The sequence below is a fragment of the Euprymna scolopes genome, chromosome 44 (assembly GCF_053919585.1).
Source record: "Euprymna scolopes isolate OS-2025 chromosome 44, ASM5391958v1, whole genome shotgun sequence".
Taxonomy (NCBI): domain Eukaryota; kingdom Metazoa; phylum Mollusca; class Cephalopoda; order Sepiida; family Sepiolidae; genus Euprymna; species Euprymna scolopes.
In genome coordinates this window covers 17,651,952-17,677,665 of record NC_136525.1, presented here as the reverse complement: position 1 = coordinate 17,677,665, position 25,714 = coordinate 17,651,952, and the positions used below count along the sequence as shown (strand labels likewise).

General features: G+C 36.3%; 1 protein-coding gene across 1 annotated transcript in view; it reads right to left on the bottom strand.

The window, feature by feature from the left end:
* LOC145268713 (laminin subunit gamma-1-like) overlaps window positions 1-25,714 on the bottom strand; it is a 283,372-nt gene that overhangs the window by 169,660 nt on the left and 87,998 nt on the right. Inside the window, exon 2 of the mRNA XM_080124256.1 lies at window positions 1,730-2,031. Coding sequence (XP_079980382.1) covers window positions 1,730-2,031 — 302 coding nt within the window. The remainder of the gene's footprint in view (window positions 1-1,729; window positions 2,032-25,714) is intronic.

Sequence of the window (25,714 nt, the reverse complement as noted above, 5' to 3'; positions counted from 1 at the left end):
AAAAGAGTCGCCAACCTGATAGGTCCTGAACTGTCATCTAGGCTTCAACCTCTGTCCCATCGACGAGATGTTGCATCCCTCTGCCTGTTCTACAAATAATTTAATGGTGAATGCTCTGACGAACTGCAAACACTTGTACCTCCCCGACGTAACTACCCCCGACAAACCCGACAAGCTACTAAGTCTCATCCCTTTTCAGTGGAGATCCCTAGGTGCAAGAAAGCCTTTTACTCCAATAGTTTCTTCCCCAGAACTGCGGGTCTTTGGAACACCCTTCCGGGATTCTGCTTTCCCAACTGCAATGATATGCAGAAGTTCAAGTGTAATGTTAACAAACATCTTTCTACTCTTCTCCCTTCATAATGACCCCGCTAATTCCCTAATAGTAGCCCCCTGCTTCAAAGTGGCACTGTGCCTTGTTTGGGGTGAAAATTGAATTAAAAAAAAAAAAAAAATATCTATCTATCTATCTATCTATATCTATCTATACATACATACATACATACATACATACATACATACATACATACAGGGAGTCCACAAAGTCTGGCTACATTATGTAGCCAGACTTTGTGGAAGCATCCTGTAGATTATGTAGCTCTTTCAATCTGGTCCTAGATATCCCCTGTCTTCAACATAGTCCAACTGCAACCTGTCCTCAACTGTCGCAAAACAGTCACTTAAAACAGCATGTAAGCCAACTAAATATGTCTGATCTTTTGTCTGCCACACCCTGATTAACAATCCTATTCAGTTTTCTTTTGTGTACCTTGGCGAACAACTTTCCCTCTATTGTTCTGTTGATATAGTCTTTCCTCGTTTTTGTTATTTAACAGGCAGTTCAGCCCGGCTTTGCTCGGGTCCCATGTACTGTTCATAACTTCTATATATATTAAAAAATTTGACTCCTGTCCAGGTAACCTACATCTAAAATTTCAAGTGTTGAAACCCAAAATTGGCGAAGGAGTTTGGTAGAGTCTACAAAGGCCAAATCTTTCAATTTTGACCTCTTGGCAGCCAAAATTTTGCCTCAAAACTAATTAAAAAGCTTGCTGCATATCTGAATACCCTTTATGTAAAATTCCAAATGTTTAGAACTAAAATTGGCTTAATAGTTTGCTATAGACCGCAAAGGTCAATTCTTTTGAACTTTGACCCCTTGGCAGTTAAATTTTCGGCTAAGGACTGATTAAAAAGTTTACCTTATGTTTGAATACATTTTATTTAAAATTTCAAATGTTTAGACCAACAATTGGCTGAGTAATTTGGTAGAGATCGCAGTTGTAAAATTTTTAAAAGTTTTGACCCGAATTTTAACTCCTTGACATTTGTTTTTGGCTCAAATCAAATTAAAAAGTTTTGTCCATGTCCAAGTAACCTACACCTAAAATTTCAAGTGTTTAGACCCAAAATTGGCGGAGGAGTTTGATAGAGTTCTCAAATATCAAATCGTTGAAGTTTGGCCCCTTAACAGCCAAATTTCTGACTGGAAACCAAGTAAAAAGATTTTCTCAAATCTCAATACCCCTTATGTCAAATCTCGAGTTTGTAGACTGGATATTGACAGAGTAGTTTAGTAGGGAAACGTACACACCGACACACAAGTTCACTTTTTATAGATATAGATTTATTTTTATTTTATTTTATACTTTGTAACACTTGGGCGTGGGTGACATCGATAGTATCACACGAGGTGGTGAGATGCTGAAAAAAGAAAAAAAATTCTTACCTGCAAAACTTTGGAGCTTTCGAACTTCCTACTGCTCGGTCGACCTTCCAGGGTGCTGAAAGCCACTGTGCCACCCGACAATGGGGAAATGTCGCTGTATTCGTCCGAGCATACAGCTTTAGATTCGTCGTACTCTGTGATAATTCCGCCCGGCCGTAATCCGTAAGTCCTCTCACAAGATGCACTGTAATATTGGTAGGGTATCCATTCCCCATCTTCCGTGGTGCGCTTGTAAATTGCAAAACTCTCCGGCCGACTCGAGTGGAAACGTATACTCACATATGTGATATCAAAGGATTTACCTAAAAAAAGAGCAAATAAAATATTTAAAATACTAACATCTCCACATTGGCATATCTTTTTCGCAGATTATACATGCATATACATTCACGAGGCATTTTGTGCGTGCCCGAGATTGATCACGAAACAGCTGGGCCAATTAAATTATATGTTTTTATTTTACGATATATCTACCCATTTAAGGTTCTTTAATGCCAGTTATTTTGAAGAAAATTTTTTAATAGAATATATTTTTTTTCAAGTCAGTTTCTATTTAACCCATAGTTGGGACCATAACAGGTACAACCACAGAGTGGACCTGGGAGCAAGGGCAATTAAAGGGTGGCTTCACACTCTCCAAAGCCTGCAAGCTGGGGTCTCACCATTGGATATAGTTTAAGGTCATATCCAGGACCTTTAAGTTAGGAAAGCAGCCAGGATTGGTTGGTTGTTTTTGTTTTACGGCATATCAACCCTTTTTGGGTTATTTAATGCCGAATCCAAAGATTCGGAAGAAAATTTTTTTTAATAGAATATATTTGTTGTTTTCATGTCGGTTTCTATTTAACCCATAGTTGGGACCCTAACAGGTACTACCACTCCGGGTCAGAATGGATCTGGGAGCAATGGTAATTAAAGGGTGGCTCCACACTTCCCAAAGCCCACAAGCTGGGGCCTCACCACTGGATATAGTTTAAGGTCATATCCAGGACCCCATTGAGGGACTTTTACCCTCTGCAGGGGGGCAGTCGGTGTATTCTAATGCCCTGCCGACAGGGCCGACCAGCCAGGAAGTCGACAAGAGAGAAAGCAGGGCTCTACGGACAAATTTATCTTTAGTTGACCTTTGACAACTAAATATTTTCGTTTACTAGCCAAATAGAAAAGTTACTAGCCAAACCTACCTGATTTTTAGAATATGACATCTTCGTTTTGTGAGGAGTATGTACATCATAAAGATTTGTCTGTGTTTGTTTTTAATGTAAAGTAATTCTAAATGTACAAATTTTTTCTGTTGATACTCGAAGGTATAAACATTCAAATTTCTTTAGATTTTTTTAACAGCTATGTTAAAAAAAAAGCGTATATTTTTCTATTAAACTTTTATTGTTTAAATAATTTAACTTTGTTCGTTTTATTAAAAAAAAAAATTGAAAATATATTTTTAACTCAGCTTTGGAAGATTGTCAGTGAAAGAAACAGAATTGCCAAAAGATAAGCGTTTCATTATTTCTAGTCGCCATTTTGAAAAATCACTCGCAAATGCGAGTGTTTCACTCGCAATGTAAAGCCCTGGAAAGGGAAAATGGGAAGGAAGAAAAGCAGGAAAGATGGATTGTTGTTTTTTGATTTTGCAGAACATAATTAAATTTTTCAAAAGGAAGTAGAAAAACAAAAAAAGCATCAATGTTAAGTGCATTTTGTCCCAGGAAGCCAATATCTTCAGACAGTCTGATCTTCTATCGCCAGGTCTTGTATCGGAATGACTGCGATAATTATCAAAAACTGATAACCGCAATTTTCGATTGCATATGGAAGAGTCTGGTTTTGACTGAAGTTGACACCATTATACATCCTAACATCACAAGTGAATTTGAGAAGTTTTATTACCGCACAAACAGAAGGGACCAACGTACAAAATCAAGAGGTTCTTTGATAACACAGGGGCACGTTCTAAATGAAGGTTTCTGTTTAGAGCACAACTTAATCTTATAATTGACTTTTTATATATAAAAGAAATTTATCCGTTTATCTAGTGCCGTTTAGGCTACAATATATATCATCCTCCTATCCCTGGCTATCTAATACAGGGCGGACTGATAAAATTGTCGCCCTAGAAAACACGACATGAGTCCATTTCCGTTTGATGAAAACCGGTTTTCTTTTATTGTTGCAGACCACCTATTAGTTGGCCAGTCATTTAAGAATCCTAAGAGCTATATGAGCCATAAGTCTGAAAGTGACACAATGTTCGACGAGGGAGATCAAAAATGCGTCGCTGTACAACTCATGCTCTTTACCGATCCAAGTTATGACAAACAGCACCATTGCCAGCACCATCAAAATGCATCGCTGGATTTGCCACGAATAACTGACATGGCCAGGGTGATGAAAACAAAGTTTCCGGCCACGGTTATAATCTTTGGTGTATCATGCTCCTCACATTTTCAAAGTCAGCATGCACCTGGATGTGCTGAAGTGTCTGGTGATCCTAGTGCAATCAGGTGGCCGCTGGCAGACTCGGCACCATAAGTTCAAAATGACCCAGGCTTGGTTCCAGAACGAGTGCTACGACTTCGAACCATTCTCTCACTTGTCCTCTCCTCCTCCTCCTCCCTGACCTGAACTACTTCGTTTATTCATACGACCAGAACATCACTAACACCAAAGCAAGCCTGATCGCCGCCAATCCGCCGAGCTCCCGTCGGTACTTGTGGAAAATGTATGCTCCCAGTTCCGGACTCGTATCGAAGTGGTGAGAGAGGCTGAAGGCTGCTACATTAAATAGATGTCAGCTCTACTACATAATCAAGTTACCTGAATTGGTTTTTGCAATAGTTTTAAAATAAAGCTGTAGTGCTGTTTTCTTTAGGGCGACACTTTTATCGTTCGACCCTGTAGAATATATTAGGGCCAATATAATAATCGATAGTAAATAATAAATGCGAAATCTGCATAAATTAAAATATCATTTAAGTGTATCTTATGACTGGGCAACAGCCTGCTAATATATATATATATATATATATATATATATATATATATATATATATTATTAGCGGGCCGCCCGGCATTGACCAGTCATAAAATACGCTTCAATATGATATTTTGATTAATGCAGATTTCGTATTTATTATGCTAACCTGGTTGGCCGAGTGTTTGGAGGTGTGTGCTGAGCGAAAAAAAAAAAAAAAAGTAGTAGTAGGCAGGCAGGCAGGCTCGAACCCGTACCGCGAAGGAGGGGGGAAAAAAACGTGGAAAAAAAAAAGCAAAAAAAACTCGTGAAAACAAAACAAAAAAAAACGTGATGTCTCCATCGCCACCCCGGAAGTGGCGAAGGTTTAAATTAAGGCAAGGCAATCGAAAAGAGGGGATGAATTTCGAAAATATCAGCGAAGAAAAAAAAAAAAAAAAAAAAAAAAAAGCGACTCCTCCCTGTAGAAAAGTGCCCAGTTGAGGGTGAAGGAATTAATGTTTTTCACCAATTTTTTGATATTTGTCGTCCGAAACAATACCGATCTCGTGAAAGTCCGTATCCTCTGTCGAAAGTTTTAGGCAGATATACATGCATACATTTAAACAGATAGGTGAGATTTCTATTATAGATATCATATTGGACTCCATATATAGTAATGATTTAAGGGGGGAGGGGGAAAGACTCGTGCGCAACCACCGAGAATCGAAACCAAAACGTTTAGCTTACGATTTACTTTTTCGTTTAACGTTAATGACCGAGCTATAAAGACCTCTTTGCTGCAAGGTTAAAAATTAAAACATGAACCAATAGCTATTACGTTACGCATGCATATTCGTAATGCTGTCGTTCGACCTTCACCTGGCAAATTCCATTTCTTTAATTTTCACTTGCACACCGATTTTCTCGCCTAAAACCCAAGTATAAAGTTTCGCATGCGTTCGAATACCCTATATATATGAAGTTTCATCCGACAGGAATTTGGTGGGCAAAATATTTTATATATATATATATATATATATAAAATTATATATATATATATATATATATATATATATATATAGAGAGAGAGAGAGAGAGAGAGAGGTTTGTTTACTATAACCTTTTTACGCAAATATGACGCAAGTATAAATCATGTAGAATACCTGCATTAATTTAATTACTTGTAATTAAGATGATCATCTCATAAGAAAAACTAAATAAACTAATACGGAATTAAAACGAATGTTTAACGGAATATGAAAATTAGGTAGATCTTCTGCAGATGAATGCAATTCAACAACCCATATATAACAAAGTATTTTCTTTTTAAATAACAAAGGGTTATTAATATGAAGATCAATACACAACAAGCATGCATAGTCCCCCGGGATGGCACAGTAAACGAGGCATAAAAATGACCAACTTCAGCATCCCCACCCCCATTTAGCCCCCAAAGTCCACAAAAGACGACAAATCCTGGTGAATATAAATTTAGCCCCCAAAGCCCCCATATTAACATTTAAATTTGAGTTCAGCACCATGCAAAACTGCTAAATAGACATACACAGAAAATTTTCGACAAATATGGTAAAATAGTCCCCAAAATTGAGTTTTTTTAATAGCCTAAAAGAGCCCCTGGGGCACACCTAAGAGTTATAACAAAGTATAGACAAACAAAATTATATAGAAATCAGTTAGTTACAACTTTTCAGAAAGTTTTATAAAAATCCAAAGCATCAATTTTTTTAATAAGCACAAAAGTGTCAATTTTAGCCATTTTAACCCGAACTAGGGGAGCAACTTTTTTTTTTTTTTTTTTACTGATATCATGTTTAATGTTTGTGAATTTACAGCCCCCCCCCCAAAAAAAAAATTTATAGGAGTATATATATCTGCAATTATTACAAAAGTTACAGCACCCTAATTCACAATAGCTCCTTACGTCTTGTTTGGGGCGAACCAAGCTAAAAATAAATAAAATAAAAACTTCATTATTTTTTCTTTTTCCCGTCTTCTGACGCCTACCATAACTCAGCGCAACCCCCCCCCAAAAAAAAACATAACTTGTGCAGGAAAAATATACCTAAGCACGTATTTGATAAAAGAAAGAAAATACCAAAAATAAATAAATAAAAATAATAAATTAATACCGAAATTTGACACACACACACACAACTCAGAGTAGACAACTACATCAGCTAGTTAATAAAACAAAAAGATTTTGTTGGTGACCCCCAGGATGGGGTCAAGCGCACAAAATGTTCGACGACAGGCTGTCTCCGCAAAGGATTCTGTAGTGACATGTTTTTCAAAGAACAGAGCACAAAGTTTGTTCTCGTGGTCACCTTATTCTGTTTTGTTTCGTGTTTTGCATAGCACCACAAAGTTAATGAATGAGCAGGGTTGACCTTTGGGGACGGGCAGTCTGGAATTAGTTGCAGATCCGGTCCATCCGAAAGAAGGAGCGACTGTTGGAGGGGTGGAGTATATGAGGCAAAAAGATAATCAACATAAATGCAAAAGATTTCTTTTTCATTAATCACATCTACATGATCTACATGACCATGAAAACAGTCCACTGTTTTTAAATAGCCAGACCCGTGGAAATCCCATGGTTGTAGCCTTTATCTGTTGCATGCTGTTTAAAACATTTATTTGGGCCGGTGCATCGGCTACTAGTCTCTCGCTCCTTGACAGGGTTCAAAAGAGAGTCGCAAATCTGATAGGCCCTAAACTGGCATCTAAGCTTCAGCCTCTGCCCGATCGACGAAGCGTTGCATCCCTCTGCCTGTTCTACAAGTATTTTAATGGTGAATGCTCTGATGAACTGCAAGCACTTGTGCCCCCACGACGTGAACATCCTCGACAGACCCGACAAGCTGCAAAATCCAACCCCCACACTGTAGAGATCCCCAGACGGAAAAGATCTTTCTACTCCGGTAGTTTCTTCCTCAGAACTGCTAGACTTTGGAATTCCATTCCAGGTCACTGCTTCCCCAACTGTACTGACATGCAGAAGTTCAAGTGCAACGTGAACCAACATCTTGCTGCCCAAATCCCTACATAGTACCCCAGTAGTTGTTTCCCCTGATAGTAGCCCCCTACACCAAAGTGGCAATGTGCCTTGTTTGGGGTGAAAATGCAATTAAAAAAAAAAAAAAAAAAAAAAATTCTGTTGTTGATCGGCGCGAATGCAGACCCCCCCCCGAATTTATTGCAACAGTTTCCTGAAAGATTTGGTTATTGGGGTTTATCTCCAAGATCATTGAAGGAGTTTGTGATACATTTCAGTACCATGGACGTCCAGCGTGAACGCAGACCCCTGCCCCACAATACCATTGTACCATCTATCCTTAAATAATCTAGCTCCACCCACGTTTCACTGTTACTGTTCACACATGTTACCACTTCACCATCTACTCAACAATTAACTCTTCGGGTCTTGATAAGGGGTGACCCCCAAATTAAAAATAGCCCAATCTATAATATATTTCAATGGTCAAGTCAGGGGTAGGTTTGTATAGGATCTTTTCTGTTATAATATTCTCCCAATCATTAGCTCCCCTTTGTGAAATCGTGACAAGAGAGGCTAAAAATAAAATTGATCTCAGACTAGGTACCGCACCATAGGTTCCTAGAAATCGAATCCAAAAGGGGCGTTGATAATAGGAATGCCCCCTCCCCTGCCTCAGTCATTTCCGCCACGCCGAATCTAGGACAATTGAAAACAAAACCAGTCTGCAGCATAAAAGTACAACCGTTTCCATAGACGAATTTCAATTAACTAAATTAAAACGACCTTGTCACATTTTTTTTTTCTTTCTTCGGGTTTTATGTTCCACAAGCGTTTTCACAGATCATCATATCAAAATAGATATTATTCATCTTTTACCAACAGGTTAGACACAAGGTCAACTGTGGTTTTGAGAAGCCAGTGCACGGGACTACGAAAATGCCCGAGCAGCCCTGTTAGGATTCCTCGGCTCAGGCGATTGGCAATAAACCCAGAAGGTAAAATCTGGGCCTGGCACGGTAGATATTCTAGGACTGAACAGAATCATAATTGTTCGACAGTTGGACAGATTGTCGAGGACGTATCCCCGACTGACATGAACAACTCTGCAAAGAGATTATCCTTTTGTGGTTTGGTGTATGGACTATCAAACATCTATGAACTATTTGATGTCGAATAAAATAGTCTAATAGGATTCTACACATTAATTTATTTTTTATTTCGGACTATTAGTCTCATCTTTATTAGTTGTTGTTTTTCATCTTTTTTTGCTTTGTTTATTCACAACGTTTCGGCCAACTATTCCTCTGGCCTTCGTCAGGTGGTAATCGCGACGGATAGGAACTTCGAATAAACAAACCAATAATAAAAAAAAAGATGAAAAACAACAACTAATAAAGATGAGACTAATAGTCCAAAATAAAAAATTAAATTAATATATATATAATGCTCATCTCAAAAAATGAATTCCAATTAAGAAATAATATATATAGGATTCTACACATTTTTATTATTGGAATCCTTTTGAGTGGAACAATTGATACATTTTATTTGCGAACTACCATCCTCATCAAGTTGTTAAACAACGTTTCAGCCAACTATTCCTCTGGCCTTCGTCAAGTGGTAAACAGCGACAGGATAGGAATGCTGAATCTTAACTGTATCTTCAGTAATTACTGCCTTCCATAGTTGTCTCACTATGTTTTAGCCAACTAAGCCTCTGGCCGGCTTTGAGTAAGATTAAAATCGCTATCTTTAGACAATGTTTGTCTGGAACCGCAGAGAATCACCGTCTATCCACTGTGTCACGAGGTTCAATCCTGGCCAAAGGCTTAGTTGGCCAAAACGAGGTGAGACGACAACTATGGAAGACAGTAATTTCTGAGAATACAGTTAAGAGACTCGGCATTCCTATCCCATCACGGTTTACCATCTGACGAAGGCCAAAGGAATATTTGGCCAAAACGTAAAACAACTATGAAGATAATGGTCCGTAAATAAATAAAGATTCTATATGTAAGATAACCTATTCACACTTAGTCTGTCCGTTCTAATTTTCCTCGGAAAATACTGAGCCGATCTGGCTGATATTTTATATAGACCTTTATAAGGTACAGCGAATTAAGTATTATGGTATCCGTACAGTTACTATTTAATGCAAAAAATGACCAAATTTAATTTAAAAAGACACTTTTCATAAATAAAAATTGTTTGAATTTTGCATTTTTTTTCGTCGACATTTTTGCAAAGTCATTCACGCGTTGGAATGAGTAAGTTTAATTTGAACGGCGCGGACATCGTATGTCACGGTGGCCGTTGCAACTAACCCGTTCGCTTTCTTTTTTTTAACTCCCTTTTCTTCTTAGTGTTACAGGTTTGAGTGTCTGCTTACTACTTTTTGCGCTCGCACGGGTACTCGCTATTTTTATTTTTTAGGGGAGGGGTTAAAACTTATTAGGGCTCCATTGATCAATACTCGTACCATAAAATCTCTACACACCCGGGTAACACCGAGTACGCACGCTAGCTATTTATAAAAAATGAGCATAGAAGTTTTCAATACGATTTCTGTGGACCCCTGAAACTCCCAACTTCTAATTAATCGAGTCATACTTATTCAATGTCTCAAGTAATAAATCCCCATTGTTTTTATTAAAACTCTAAAAATATTCACGAACATTCTACGTTTTCCTATTGCTGTAAAACTTCTATTTTAAACATATCCACAGACGAGATATTCTGTCTTCTGAAATCATTTTGTTTTGTTTACCGTATGACAAGATCTCGTTTTGTTCACGTTTGATTTTAAACCCTGCAAACCGTTTTTCACTGAAAATATTTCCGAGTCCGGCTCATCCTAAAAGATACTTCTCCCATTATAAGACACTCTAAAGTAAAATCCAAAACTCGTTCCTAAATAACCAAACCTTAAAGGATTTGGAAAGGTGTAGTTAAAGTTCACTTGCGCCAAAGAGGTTCATTAAAACGAAAACACTAACAGAAAACATGAGTACGCGTCGGAAAGGGAGAAAGACAGGGTACAACCAGTTACATTATGTCCCCTCCCGCACCATTGCAGATAGCATGCAGGGCACGTTAAGAAGTTACCCAAACTTCCATTCAAACAACGGGCTTCCTTATCTAGCAGAATTATATATCTACTAGCTGGGGTGCCCGGCGTTGCGCGGGTGTTTGGAGGTGTGTTGAGAAAAAAAAGTGGTAGTAGGCAGGCAAACTAACCCATACCGCGAAGAAGGAAAAGAACGTGAAAAGAAAGTGACGTCTTTGCCGCTGCTTCCATCAGTAAACCGGAAATGGCGAAGGTTTAAATTAAGGCTAGACAATCGAAAAGGCGTGAGGACTTTGGAAAATATCGGCGAAAAAAGCGACCCCTCCTCGTAGAAGAGTGCCCAGTTGAGGGTGAAGGAATAAATGTTTTTAGCCAGTTTTTCGATATTTGTTGTCCTAAGGGTTGAGCTTCAAAACTATTCTCATAAAAATCCGTCGCCCTTGTCTGTATGTCTGCCTAAAACTTTCAGACAGATGAGATTTATATAGACTATAAAGTAGTATTCATGTCTGGTTGTTCAAATTTTCGTTCTAAAAAAACTTATACAACACTTATTCCAGCATAATTTCTATAAATACTATTTATTCAAAATAAATCTACATGCAATGAGTAAACCTCATTTGCATATACATTAAAAATATATTTTAAAAATCAGTTCGGTTTTATCGATCGTTTATTACATCGTTAAAATGGTTCTATTTAGGAATATTATTTAAAGTTCATTAATTTAGTTTTAATATATTTTCAATTATTTATAGCGGACAACAGTTGCGTTTAAAAACTTATTTAAGCTATGAGAGTCACTTCGCGTTTTCATAAACCAAGATGAATGTGTTTTATGCTTCATTAAATCAAATATACGGCCACTTTTCGTAACAACTTAGGATATTTGGTGTATCTTAAACAGTATGCGACTAATCCCTCTGCCCGTCAATGTTTCGACCGGACAACACTGGGTATATATATATATATATATATATATATATATATATATATATATACACTTGTGCCCGATATTATTCATACCCCCCCTTGAAAATTGAGTTTATTAGGTGTAACTTTGTAAGAATTTATTGTTTACGTCCATATTGATACATACTCTTAATAAACCTCTTCTGATCATTTTTGCCATTTTAAAATCTCGGCATACTTGTAATAAAAGAAATATACAGCTATTTATAAAATCTGCAATGTTCAAAAATAATCATACCCCCTTATTTTTTCAGTATTAATCGAGTTTCTGACTGTTTGTTTCCTGTTTGATTCTTATTTTGAATGCTTTTATACAACCTTTGATTAATTTCATTTCGTTTTTTGCATTTTTCAGAAATTAAAATGATATCAACTGAAAACCAATAAAAGAATAAAAATTATTAGAATGGGGAAGAAAAAAGAGCTTAGTAATGATCTTAGGACTAAAATTGTGAATTCACATAAGGATGGTTTAGGTTACAAGTCAATTTCCAAGAAATTTGAGGTCCCAACAGCAACAGTACAGAGCATCATCAAAAAATTCCAGAGCCACCACACAACAAACAACTTGATTGGTAGAGGAAGGAAAAGGAAACTGTCTGCTAGAGCCACCAGGAATATTGTAAGAAGTGTTAATGCAAATCCAACCACCACTACTAAGGACATTTTAGAAAATCTGGAGTCTTCTGGCATAAAAATATCAAGGCAAACATTGCAAAAGACTCTGCATGAAAATGGTCTGAAAGGAAGAAGACCAAGAAGGACTCCATTGCACACCGGAAAACACCTTGCAGCACGTCTAAAGTTTGCTAGGACCCATGTGAATTCTCCAGAGTCCGTTTTCTCAAGTATTTTGTGGACTGACGAAACGAAAATTGAATTGTTTGGCCATATGGATGCTTCTTACGTTTGGAGGAAGAAAGGAGAAGCTTACAACCCAAAGAACACCATACCCACGGTGAAACATGGCGGTGGTAGCCTAATGTTTTGGGACTCCTTTTCGGCTAGTGGTCCAGGTAGTTTGGTCAAGATAGATGGAACCATGAAGAAGGAGCAATATTTGGAGATACTCCAGAAAAACAGACAGGATGCGGAGAAGCTCCATTTAGGACCAAACTGGGTCCTTCAACAGGATAATGATCCAAAACATACTGCCAAAATAGTCAAGAAATGGTTTGAGGATAATCAAATTAATGTTTTGGAATGGCCTAGCCAGAGTCCCGACCTGAACCCTATCGAAAACCTCTGGCACATATTGAAAACTGAGGTTAAAAAGCGGAAACCTAGAAATTTGAGGGATTTGGAGAACTACTGCATTGAAGAATGGTCAAAAATCAGTGTTGATGCTTGTAAAAACCTTGTTGATAAATATCCAAAACGGTTACAGGCAGTTATTAAGAATAAAGGGCATGCTATTGACTATTAGTAAGAGAGGTATGAATAATTTTGAACTAGTGCCATTATTGTTTTTCTTTATATAATGTTTCAAACTTGCATAATTTATTTATTTGTTGAGTTTAAATTAAATGCTTATGCTTGATTTATTGTTTGAAATCCCTTTAATAGTGTCTACCTTCTGGTTTGAGCAATATTCTTATAGAAATCTCAAAGATCCGAGGGGTATGAATAATATCGGGCACAAGTGTGTGTGTATATATATATATATATATATATATATATATATATATATATATATACACACACACATACACGTGTGTGTGTGTGTCAGTAGTGTTAGTTCCGTTAAATAAACGTTGATTTAATTTGAATAAAATATGCATCAGATACGCTTAAAAGCTAAATTACAACGCAATATTACCAAAATGAAATATTTTACTTGTTTGAAATTTATAATTTAAATATATTTTTGAGTCAAAGTCCATCCTCAGTAGTTTATACATCTTTTCATTTTTGAAGTTGGAACAATAAAAGTTAGTAAAGACCCGCGCATTGTCTCTCAACGGTTGCATTTTGAAATGTTGGAACGGTGCGTTGGCTACGCGAGATTAACGTCAGTGGTTTGCGTTCCGTTATAGAAGCGCTGATTTAATTTGAATAAAATAAAATGCGCATCAAGTACGCTTGAGAAACACCGTGCGGATGTTTAATAACTGACCTTTTTTTCTCCAACTTTACAACATGGCAAGAAAAAGAAAAAGAGAAAAGCAAAAGAGAAACAAAGAAAAGAAAAGAAACAGAGAAAAGAAAAGAAACAGAGAAAAGAAAAGAAACAGAGAAAAGAAAAGAAACAGAGAAAAGAAAAGAAACAGAGAAAAGAAAAGAAACAGAGAAACAGAGAAAAGAAAAGAAACAGAGAAAAGAAAAGAAACAGAAAAGAAAAGAAACAGAGAAGAGAAAAGAAACAGAGAAGAGAAAAGAAACAGAGAAGAGAAAAGAAACAGAGAAGAAAAAAGAAACAGAGAAAAGAAACAGAGAAAAGAAACAGAGAAAAGAAACAGAGAAAAGAAACTACTGAGGATGGAATTTGAAATATATTTAAATTACAAACAATTAAAACATTTGTTTAATTTCGTGATATGGCGTTGTAATTTGTCTTTTAAGCGCACCTGATGCGTTATTTTATACACACACACACACACACACACACACACACACACACACACACACACACACACACACACTTCCTTTGGTATATCTATCCTTATTTTCAATACTTTTTAAGAGAAAAATAGTTCAGCATTGAAGTCTAGAGAAATAGTACCCCCCCCCAAAAAAAACTTATGTTTTCAGCTGCCATTGTATGCATAAACGATTATACACCAGTGAAAGACCAAGGTGATCAAATTTTCACTTGCTCGGTGAACTAATAACACTGGGAATTGCAATAATATTTTGCTGAACGACTTTAAGGGATAACATAACAACTCATCATTTTTACCGTTAGACAATTCTGCCATATGCTTCCCCCCCCCCTTCATATATGGATTCATTTTTTAGGAAATACACCCAAGGCGTTGACCCCGGGCACTACCTGCACGCCATTGTGTAGAGCATAGACTAGAGGTTCCCAATCATTATGCCATGGAATGATTGTATGCCGTGAAAAAATAGCTAGAAGCTACTTAATTTTATTGAAGATTTAATTTCTGAATTCTTGATAACGCTCAATTCAAAATTATACTAAATTATTATACTAAAGCTGTGGTAATCAGCGTTTGTTTCACTAAGGCGCATATATATATATATATATATATATATATATATATATATATATATATATATATATATATATACACACATATATGATGATTGCAAAGTCTTGTCAGACGAGTGCCACTCCCTCAGACACTTAGTCCATGAGCCCAAAAATGACTTCCATCGCCACAGGACCATTTTAATAGAAAAATGCCTGGGGGAGTATCTCTACACAGATGATGTTACGGAGTCTTAGCTTTGTACGACAGCCAAGTCTCTCTCTCGGTTCAAAATGTTGGGATCCAGCAACAAGCAAGAGCAAGAGAGCCAGCAACAAGTTAAACTGCAGACCAGCTTAATGCGGGTACTGGTCTCCCGCTTTGTTGTTTTTTTTTTAAATCAGAATTGCTTCTCCTAGAAAGGTTGCTTTCGCATACACACATACATACACACACATACATATATTATCGGTTATAAAAAGGTGGGTGTAGGATGGTTAGGGGCGAATTATTTTTATTTTCAATTTCACCCACCTTTATAAAAAATATATAAATACACCAAGACTCAAAGGAAAAGAAAAAGATAACAACAACAACAACAACAACAACAACCGCTCCTGATGATAATCGGATGCACCAATAGAAAGCGCTTGAGTACAATATGGCTGAACAAGAACTTTTGGGCGCCATACTATACAACATGCCAGTTGAAATAAAAAAGACCGCTCGGCGAATGGAAAAAATAATTCGTGTTCAATCAAACGTACTTGACTGAATATATATAAACTAGAGAAGCTTTATTTATAATTAATTTTTTTATTAGTACTTTCCAACTATTGTGCCATGGGATGATCATTTTGTTTAATAAAGACATTTAATTTCTTAACTCACGAAGACATCGCTCAATTCAAAATGGCCGAATTTTTGTAATCTAAACTTTTAACGCATGATTAAGAAAGTTTTAAGGTTTATATCAATGATGGGACGATTACTTGCGATATCAGGAGTTTCCCCAAAGTATCGGGAATCGATATCAGAGCTGAATAATTCAGACCAGATTTTGGTATGACGATATCAGATAATAAATACAAGATATGTTGATTCGTGTGAATAAAAATTCTTACATAATATTTTTTTTATTCTATTGCAAAAAGGCTTTTACGAGTAGAAAATATTTATTTTTGTAATAGGTGTACTAGGAAAATAAAACTCAATAGTAGTGTGCTGCCACGTAAAAAAAAAAAAAAAAAAAAAAAGGTTGAGAACCACTGGCCTAGACAATGCTGATTCACCTTGTTAGAGTCAAGAGCGATCAAACTAACTGCTTTGATATTTCCCATCCAAGTAAACATTATCCGTTATTACACATGTCAAAACGATGGCGATAAACACTCGCTTTTAAATGTCAGCCACTAATAAAGGTTACGTCATCATAAAAAAGGTGAGTGTTGATCGGTGTTAGTCTAGTCATTTAACGGGAGTCAGACGTGAACTGGAAAACCGGGACGTTGGGTTAACTCGTAGGGGGACCGGGGAGTTTGTAGACCCCCCCCCCCGAATACACACACACATATCGTCCTGTCTAAGTAATAAATTTATAACAAGCTTTCGTCGTATATCCAGTGATGAGGAGTTAGAGTATTTTACGATATATCAACAATTTTTGGCAAATTTACGGCCGAATGTGGCCACCTTAGAAAAGTTCTAAATAGTTTTCAAAATGTTTACACGTCGGAAGAGTTTCAGTTTCTTTGAATATTTTTCAAGAGTTTTTAGGAGGCGTCATATGGATATCCATATGCCACCTCCTAAAAACTCTCGAAAAATACTTCAAAGAAACTGAAACTCTTCAGACATGTAAACTTTAAAATTCATCCCCCCCAAAGATTTGCATCGAATTTGACCGATAGGCATTAAGCATCTATTAAGCAAGATGACTTCACTTTCAAGCTTAAGCATTAAATTTGATGCATTTTCTAGAATCAAAATCATGTAATGGACTGTTATCAAAATTAAAATAAGGATTCTAGAAGTAAGGTTTAGTATCGTTTCATAAGAGAAAAAAACAACTTGTCAGGACAATTCATTTTACTAGTCTTGGGACGGGTATATATAATCACATAGTAGTAGTTTTCTTCAGTATTGACAGACTACGGATACCCACTGTAAGAGTCTGTGCATGGAATTTTTGTGGCAAGAGTTGCGCAATATCCAACCACACCTCTCCCGATTCGAGGTTGTCAAATACCAGTGGAGATTCATGACTACTGAAAACAATGCCGAGATAAGCGGAGAATACATACATCGCCTAGAATTTCCAAATGGTCCCTCCATCTGGTATTAGTCAAAATGAACGTTGCTTAACTTCGGTGATCTGATAATATATCAAACATTTTTCAAAATCATATGGCGGTATAAGACGGATTCCTCACGTGTGCTTTGAAATCAATGATTTTTGATGGGGTGGGTGGGTGGGTGGGTTGTTAATATACACTATCATATGTTTTTTTATTCTAGTGTTTTATGAACTTCAGATATCTCCATTACCAACATTTTTCTCACCATTTTTCTTTCATTAAAAGGTAAACAAATACATTCCAGCTGTTTTCTAAGGAATATACATTTGTCCCCGATGAGCTGTTTAGCAATCTTCCATTATTCAACGGAACGCGTTGATGTACATCATAAAAATATGAATAAAAACTTATGAATGTGAATTAAATACATCTGGTTTTGGACGGATAACTACCATTATATGCATTACATACGCACACACCTAATATATATATATATATATATATATATATATATATATATATATATATATATAATATATATATATATATACACACACACAGTTTTCATTCCAATACTAAAAGATAGAATCAGTTCATACTCCTACATTTGATTATTTTTATTTTGTTCTATTTTTATAGGCAAACGGCTAAATTTTCATTATATTGCGTCTTACACGTGTTTCGTTGGAAAGCGAAAGCTTGTCCTCACATTACTAAACAACCCTTTAGCGCCAACTAGATATTCCTTAAAAAACGACACAGATATGGAATGAAAAAGGAAAAAAGAAACTGAAGAAAATGGAGATATGCAAAATTTGTAACAAAAAATTAAAATATTCATAGACCCCCCCCCCCAAAAAAAAAGACTTACAAAATAAGGTTAGTAATAGGCCACCTCTTCTCTATTATATAAATCTCATCTGTCTGTTAGTGTTATGCATGTATGTTTGTATGTCTCCCTAAAACTTTCCACACATGCAACCAACACTGACAAAACTGGAATCGTTTGAAAGGTCAGTCTCTCGTACGACAAATATCCAATAATTGGCTAAGAACGTTAATTCTTTCACCGTCAACTATGCCGTTTTTTTTTACAAGGAGGGGTCACCCTTTTCGTCGACATTTTTGTGAAGTCATATGCCTTGCAAGGACTAGCCGTATTTCGAACGCCGCACACGTCGTTTGTCGCAGTGGGCGCGGCGAAAACTTTTTCTCTTCGTGTTGCAGGTTGGAGCCTACCTACTGTTGCTAATTTTTTCGTTTTGTGCTCGCACGGGTACTCACTATTTTTTTTTGTTTGAAACAATTTTTAGGGTTCCGTTCTCAACTCCCGGGCAACGCCGGGTATCCTCGCTAGTGATTATATATAATGTGTGTACAAGTTATATATATAGCATTAACTTAAAATGCTAACACATCACGACGGGACTGTAAAACGAGTTAAGGAATTAAAATTGTCCCAAAACTCTTCTGTAACTGTTTATGGTATCAATATCAAAACGATAATCAGTCGATATATTTTTAAAACTTTTTCCTTCAGATTTGTTTTTAAAATTGCATCCTTAAAAAAGGGGTGTTTAAGAATATTATCGCATCTTTTACATTTAATTGTAAAGAGTCCCTCCAACTTTCTGTTTCCATTTTGTCCAAAGATTTGACAAAATATCTGGATTCTCTACTATTTGGAAACAATTGTAAATTCGAGATCTTGCATTTGGTATATCTTCTATAATATAAATCTGAATGTGTGTGTGTGTGTGTGTGTGATCACGAATAGGCTCCTATATGGTTGACTATTTTAAAAAACTGATTGCATATATTGAGTCACAGGAATGGGTATGTTTGATCTGGCAGAATGGTGGTTCATTAAAATTGTCGAGTCTGCGTTCGCGCCTGGTCCACAAAGTATGGAAATAAAAAATTTAAAAAAAAAATAAACGTTTACAAGTGTTTTTGATACAGATGTACATAAGAACACTTTGATAAATGTTTTAACTTAAATAGGGATGGTATAAAATTGTGGGGTCTGCGTTCGCGCCTGGCCTCCATAGAATGGAAATAGGCACAAACTTTAATAAAGACTTCTCATATCTATCTGCGTAAGTATACTTTGATAATTATGTTTCAGTTTGAAGAAATATGGTATAATAAAATTATGGGGTGTTCGTTTGCACCTGACCTCCATAGAATGGAAATATGTCAAAAAGTTTAACAAGGTTTTTTAATATAGATACACAGAATATTGTGATAAGTGTTTCAGTGTGAACAGGTATGGTATAATAAATTATGGGGTTTATCTATTTTATTTTTACTTTCATCATATTTGGCTTTGGTTTTGATACCCCGAAATTCAACCCAAATTTACAACCCTTCCTTTTCATAACCTATCATGCTTTCATAAATCAGAGTCCATTTTCTGTAGTCTGTTTTTGAACCCAGTCAACGACGGGTACTTTTGCTAGTATATATATATATATATATATATATATATATATATATATATATATATATATATATATATATATATAGTAGCTGTACCCGGCCACCCGTGTTGCAGGTTGGAGCCTAACTACTGTTGCTAATTTTTTCGTTTTGCGCTCGCACGGGTACTCACTATTTTCTGTAGTCTGTTTTTGAACCCAGTCAACGACGGGTACTTTTGCTAGTATTACTATAAAATATAATTTTAAAAATAAATATAGTTCTATGATACCAAATGCGAGGGAGTTGATCAACGTTTGTTTCCTCGAAGGTTTTTATTTTACATGGAAATTCATAGGTGTATTCTTGTAATATGTATCTCGTTGAGAAGTTTTTTTTTTTTTTTTTTCGAATGAGGCCATGGAGGAAATATCCAATATTGGCATGAAAATATCGCTCGTACTCCCGCAAAAGAAATACACCTGTAAATGTGTCACTTTGTTTTCGGGGATAAAAAATGATTTAAAAAATAAATAAGTGAAGCATGCATGGTCACCCGTGAGTGCACATTGAACGTGGCATAAAAAAAATGACTACGTTCAGCCCCCCCCCCTATTTAGCCCCAAAAGTTCCAAGGGGACGTCAAATCCTGGTGAAAATGATTAAACGGTGCAGTTTTAGGCATTAACATGTGTAAATTTGAGTTCTGCCCAATGCAAAAAAAAAAAAAAAAAAAAAAAAAGAAATGACTAAGTCCATCATTTCCCCACCCCCACGCCACTATTTAGCCCCAAAAGTCCCCAAGGCCTTAACATATTTAAATTAGAGTTTAGCACCATGCAAAACTGCAAAATAGACATACAGAAAATTTTGGACAAATATGGTAAAATAGTCCCCAAAATGGAGTGTTTTTATTAGTCCTAAAAGAACCCCTGGGGCACACCCAAGAGTTATCGCGAAGTATAGACAAACAAAATTATATAGAAATCAGTTATAACTTTTCAGGAGTTTTTTTTATAAAAATCCAAGGCAGCAATTTTTTTTTAATAAGCACAAAAGTGTCAATTTTAGCCATTTCATCAGGAAAAGCACTCCATGAAGGGGGGGGGGTAATCGGAGTTTTCCCGGAAAATCCTTCTGTTACTTTTACTCATATCATGTTTAATGTTTGTGCAAAATGTCCAAGAACGAACGGACGAGGGTGAACTTACAGGTCGGAGAGTCAATAAAATCTTCAACTTTGGAATCTAGTAAAATTGTTATGTTTATATATATATATATATATATATATATATATATATATATATATATAGATATATATATATATATCAACATTTGCATATAGAAAATATACTCCAAGCGTATGCTTCTACAAGCATGAATATATGTCCTAGTCTGACTATCTGTACACCTCACATTTTCTTGGAAACTACTGTACTGATCTAACCGAAATTATGTACCTTTGTTATAAAGGTGCAGCGAACTAAGTATTACCGTATCCGTTCGATGCACAGTGAAGGGTTAATAGGAATTGGTATTTAATGCAAAAATGAATACAAATTTACCCGGGCGCGAGCGCACACACACACGTTCTTGAATGCCTACTGGAGAGAACTTTAATGCCTACTAGACACTATCCTCGAGTGTCTAAATTTGTCAGGGGTTTGTCAGAATAACCTGGCATGAGAATACTTTCCCCTAGAAGTAAACCCCGACTAAATATTCAAAATCACATAGTATTTGCTTCTCAAATAAGATTTCACTATGGCTAACCCACATTAGCTTTTACGAGGTTACCTCAAGTAATAGCACGAAGCTGGATACTCCACCAGACTAAATAAATTTTTGTCCTGGAATCCAGTAAGACCAAGAGACGAAAATAACAGATATACTACAACGTATAAAAATGGTTAATTGAATAGAGGAAAATTATGTTCTCGATTTTTTTACTAACTCGGTGTTTGAGAAATAAAGAACTTTAATGGAACATTCGAATATCTATGAATCTCCTATAGAGTTCAAGTGTTAGCCCCAGGTAGGGGGGCCCTTGATTTCTGAGAACTTCGACTGAAGTAAAATGAAAAAAAAAAAAGTTCTAATAAACACTAGAAGAATATGAGCAGAACACGTCAGAAACATAGATTACTTTTGTACGCGTGAGAGAGGGAGAAAAGTACACAGATGGATACACCTAGTTACGTTGTGTGAGCAGCACCCCTCATTGGTGACAGTACTCCGGACACGTTTCATACTTAAAGTCTGGCAACCAAGAGAAAGAATATGTTCATCTGAAAGTCACGTGTTTTCTTCGACTTCCGTCCCTGTGTAACCTGATCCTTACGGTGTCACTCAAAACTATTTTATTTCAAATAACAGCCTTCATTCATTCATATATATAACATGAAACCTTTCCTTCCTTTTGGGATATCCATTATTATATTTTATTCTTGAGGAAATAAAGTTGAGTATTAAAAACTAAAGACAAAGTTGAAAAACAGTTATTCTTCTCGTTAGGGTATCGTTTTACAAAAGACCATACATACTTTTTTTTTTATATGTACACTTGCACCCCTGCCCCACCACCGCCGCCTCTGCAGTGAAATTAGTCACCACCAATTCTGGGAATTAGGGTGGGGATAGAGGGCTGTTAGAGAAGTCTCACCGAGGACAGACTGTGTGTGTGAGTGAGCGTGCGTATCAACATTTTTAGTAGTGACTCATTCATTAAATGAGCTTTAACAGGATGGGCAATTTTAGGCCAAACGACACGATATACTTATATATATATATATATATATATATATATATATGTGTGTGTGTGTAAAACGGAAACTCGAATTATATGTTAAAGAGGTGCTTTGGAGTTTCATCATTTTTATTCATGCATCGTTCTTTAGGTTTTTTTTATTTTTTTTATTTTTTTTTTTTTTTAGAGTCGGCGAACTTTAAAATTAACAATTTTCTTTAATTGAAGATTTAGCAACTATCGGTTTATTTGGAGTTCAGCTTGGTTTGACAATTCGCCATTAAGAGACTGACACCCGAACAACGTTTACAAATCTATTTTGAAAATCATTTCGAAAACTTTTGATGACTGAATAATTTCACGAAACAGAACTGTCCTCGGTCTAGCGTTGAAAGGGAACACGAGGTGGAACAGATACATTGAGAGCATTGCCAAGGCCGCTGCGAAGAAGGTGGGCTCTCTCTACCGTGCTAGAAAGCTACTTATACCTGAAAATATCTTGTACCTCGATAAGGCTACCATTCGCCCATGTATGGAGTATTGTCACATTTGGGTTGGTGCATCTGCTACTAGTCTCCCCCCACCCTGGATAGGGTTAAAAAAAAGTCTCCAACTTGATAGGTCCTTAACTGTCAGCTAAGCTTCACCCTGTCCCATCGACGACATGTTGCATCCCTCTGCCTGTTCTAAAAGTATTTTAAATGGTGAATGCTCCGACAAACTACAAGCACTTGTGCCACCTCGACATACATTCCTCCGACAAACTCGACAAGCAACCAAATTCCACCCCTACACAGTAGAGATCCCTAGGTGTAAGAAAGCCTTCTACTCCAATAGTTTCTTTCCCAGAACTGTTAGACTTTGGAACTCCCTTCCGGGATTCTGGTTTCCCAACTGTACTGAGATGCAGAAGTTCAATGTGAACAGACATCTTGCTGCTCATCTCCCTTCATAATATTCCTGCAACTAATGTCCCCGATAGTAGCCCCCTACTTCAAAGTGGCACTGTGCCTTGTTTGTGGTGAAAATTGGATTGAATAAAAACATTTCTTTATAAGATTCTGTATCTATACGCATGCATAAATCTATGTGAATGTCAAGCATAATTATCCACGGACACGGGTTTTGATTTGAATTAAAAAAAAAACATGGCTCTTATATAGCTTTATCCCAATATTAAAATATAACTGTAACCCCCCCAAAAAAAACATCCCAATATTAAAATATAACTCCACAAAAAAAAAAAAAAAAAATTCCAATATTTTTCCCCGATTCCGATTCTTTATAAATCTCTAAATAACTATAAAATTGTTATTTTGTTCAGATTACTGTAACACCCCCCCCCCCCCCCAAAAAAAAACATCTTAAATGTGCCCGTATTTTCTCAAACGTAAAAACACTTGCGACGGGATGATCTAGAGATTTTAGTCTTACTGGAAGTTTAAAATCAAATATTTATTATTTTATTATTACAAGCCATGGAAGATTTATTTTTTTTGTTTTTTTAATCAAAATCTGATAAAGATAATTAAAGGAATCGGTTTTGGCATCGGAAAATAGGCTCCAATTTTTCCGATTCCCGATTCCGATTAATCGTCCCAACACTAATATGTTCCGGTTAGGTTAAAATAAACGCTGTACATCTAAATTTACGAAAAGTCACCCAGCATTTTTCGCGTTTATAAAATAAAAATTTGATCTGTAAACGATTTCTATCTGACATTACGATGATTGTGTGAATTAAGGTTTGAATTATGTCCCTTTGACGTTGATCTGAGTATAAGCAGAAAATGGCAAACGAAACATTTTTTGCGTTGTTAATGGTTTAGTAGAGGAACTTGTATAAATTTTGGTGTGCCTTTTTCCTAAAACAACGCATAAGTACATAAATATTTTGCACCATTTTGCTTTTCTTTTTTACGAAAAGCTTTTAATATTAGGGTTAAACTAAATAAGCACCTTTATTATCAGACCAATATTTTTTTTTTTACTAGGTAACTTTTTATTTTAGACGTAAAGGATATTCGCCACCGGTTGTTTTTCCAACAACAAACGTTATATAAATATAGCCATCGTAGTTACTTATAAAATTATGTGCAAAAAAGCTACACACTATTTTCATAAATTTCGTCGTGCTAGTCAAAGTCGTAGAAGGTAGATAAAGGTGAAAATTAGTCCAGGCAGTGTACCAACACCACACGTACAGATTAGTCCGTAAATTATGAAAATGGCCGACAATCGAAATACAGAAGGTTCAAATAGAGTAACAATATACAGTTTTTGGAAGCAAAAGCCCCATATGTAGGTAAGATCCGCACCCCCAACAAAGAGCCCTTAGAAATTTAGCCAGGCGCCGAAGACCCCCACCCCGAATAGATCTAGGCAAAATACCCCCCCCCCCAAGAAAAACTGCAGATGTAGACAAGATAAAAAAAAAATCCCTACAGATGTAGGCAGAACTCGAAAAAATAAAATAAAAAAAACCTTTACACATGTCGGCAGAATCTAAAATAAAAACCCTTATAAATGTAGGCAAGACCCAAAATAAGACCCCTTATAAATGTAGGCAAGACCCAAAATAAGACCCCTTATAAATGTAGGCAAGACCCAAAATAAAAACCTCTACAGTTGTAGGATTGATCTAAAACGAATCCATAATAAAAACCCTTACACGTGTAGGCAGAATCCAAAATAAAAACCCTTATAGATATAGGCAGAATCCAGATCCAAAATAAAAACCACTACAGTTGTAGGATTGAACTAAAAAGCCTCTAAAAATGTAAGCAGGAAAACAAAATTAAGCAGATTACGATTGTAAACATTTCGTAAACGATGATCACAATCAAGCGTGGTCTTGTGTAATACTTACATTTCTTAGATGTTGTTTGGGGGGGGGGGAAGATGGAGGAAGGTGTGGGAAAAATAAAAGGTAGAATTTCTGTTAACACCTGTCCCCACCCTCTGCCTTCCCCTCGCCACAACAATTTCTTACAGATTCATTTCTTGTCTAGCCGTGTTTTATAGACAGACGGTCAAATCGGGTGGGTCAGGTCTAAAAAGGAAACTCGAAAGGCAAGTTTAACAAAACGTGATCAACTCGACGAGCAAAGGTTGGGGATATAAAAGAATGTGTGTATTTACTTATTTTGTTTACACCTGGTCAGGTACACACACACACACACACACACACACACACACACACACACACACACACACACACACACACACACAACTAGTGATGGGATGATTCGAATATCCCCCCCCCCACCGATTCCAATACAATCATCGATTCCGTACTAAATTCCCGATTCCAATTCTTTATAAATCTTTAAATACTTAACTACAAGTGTTTTTG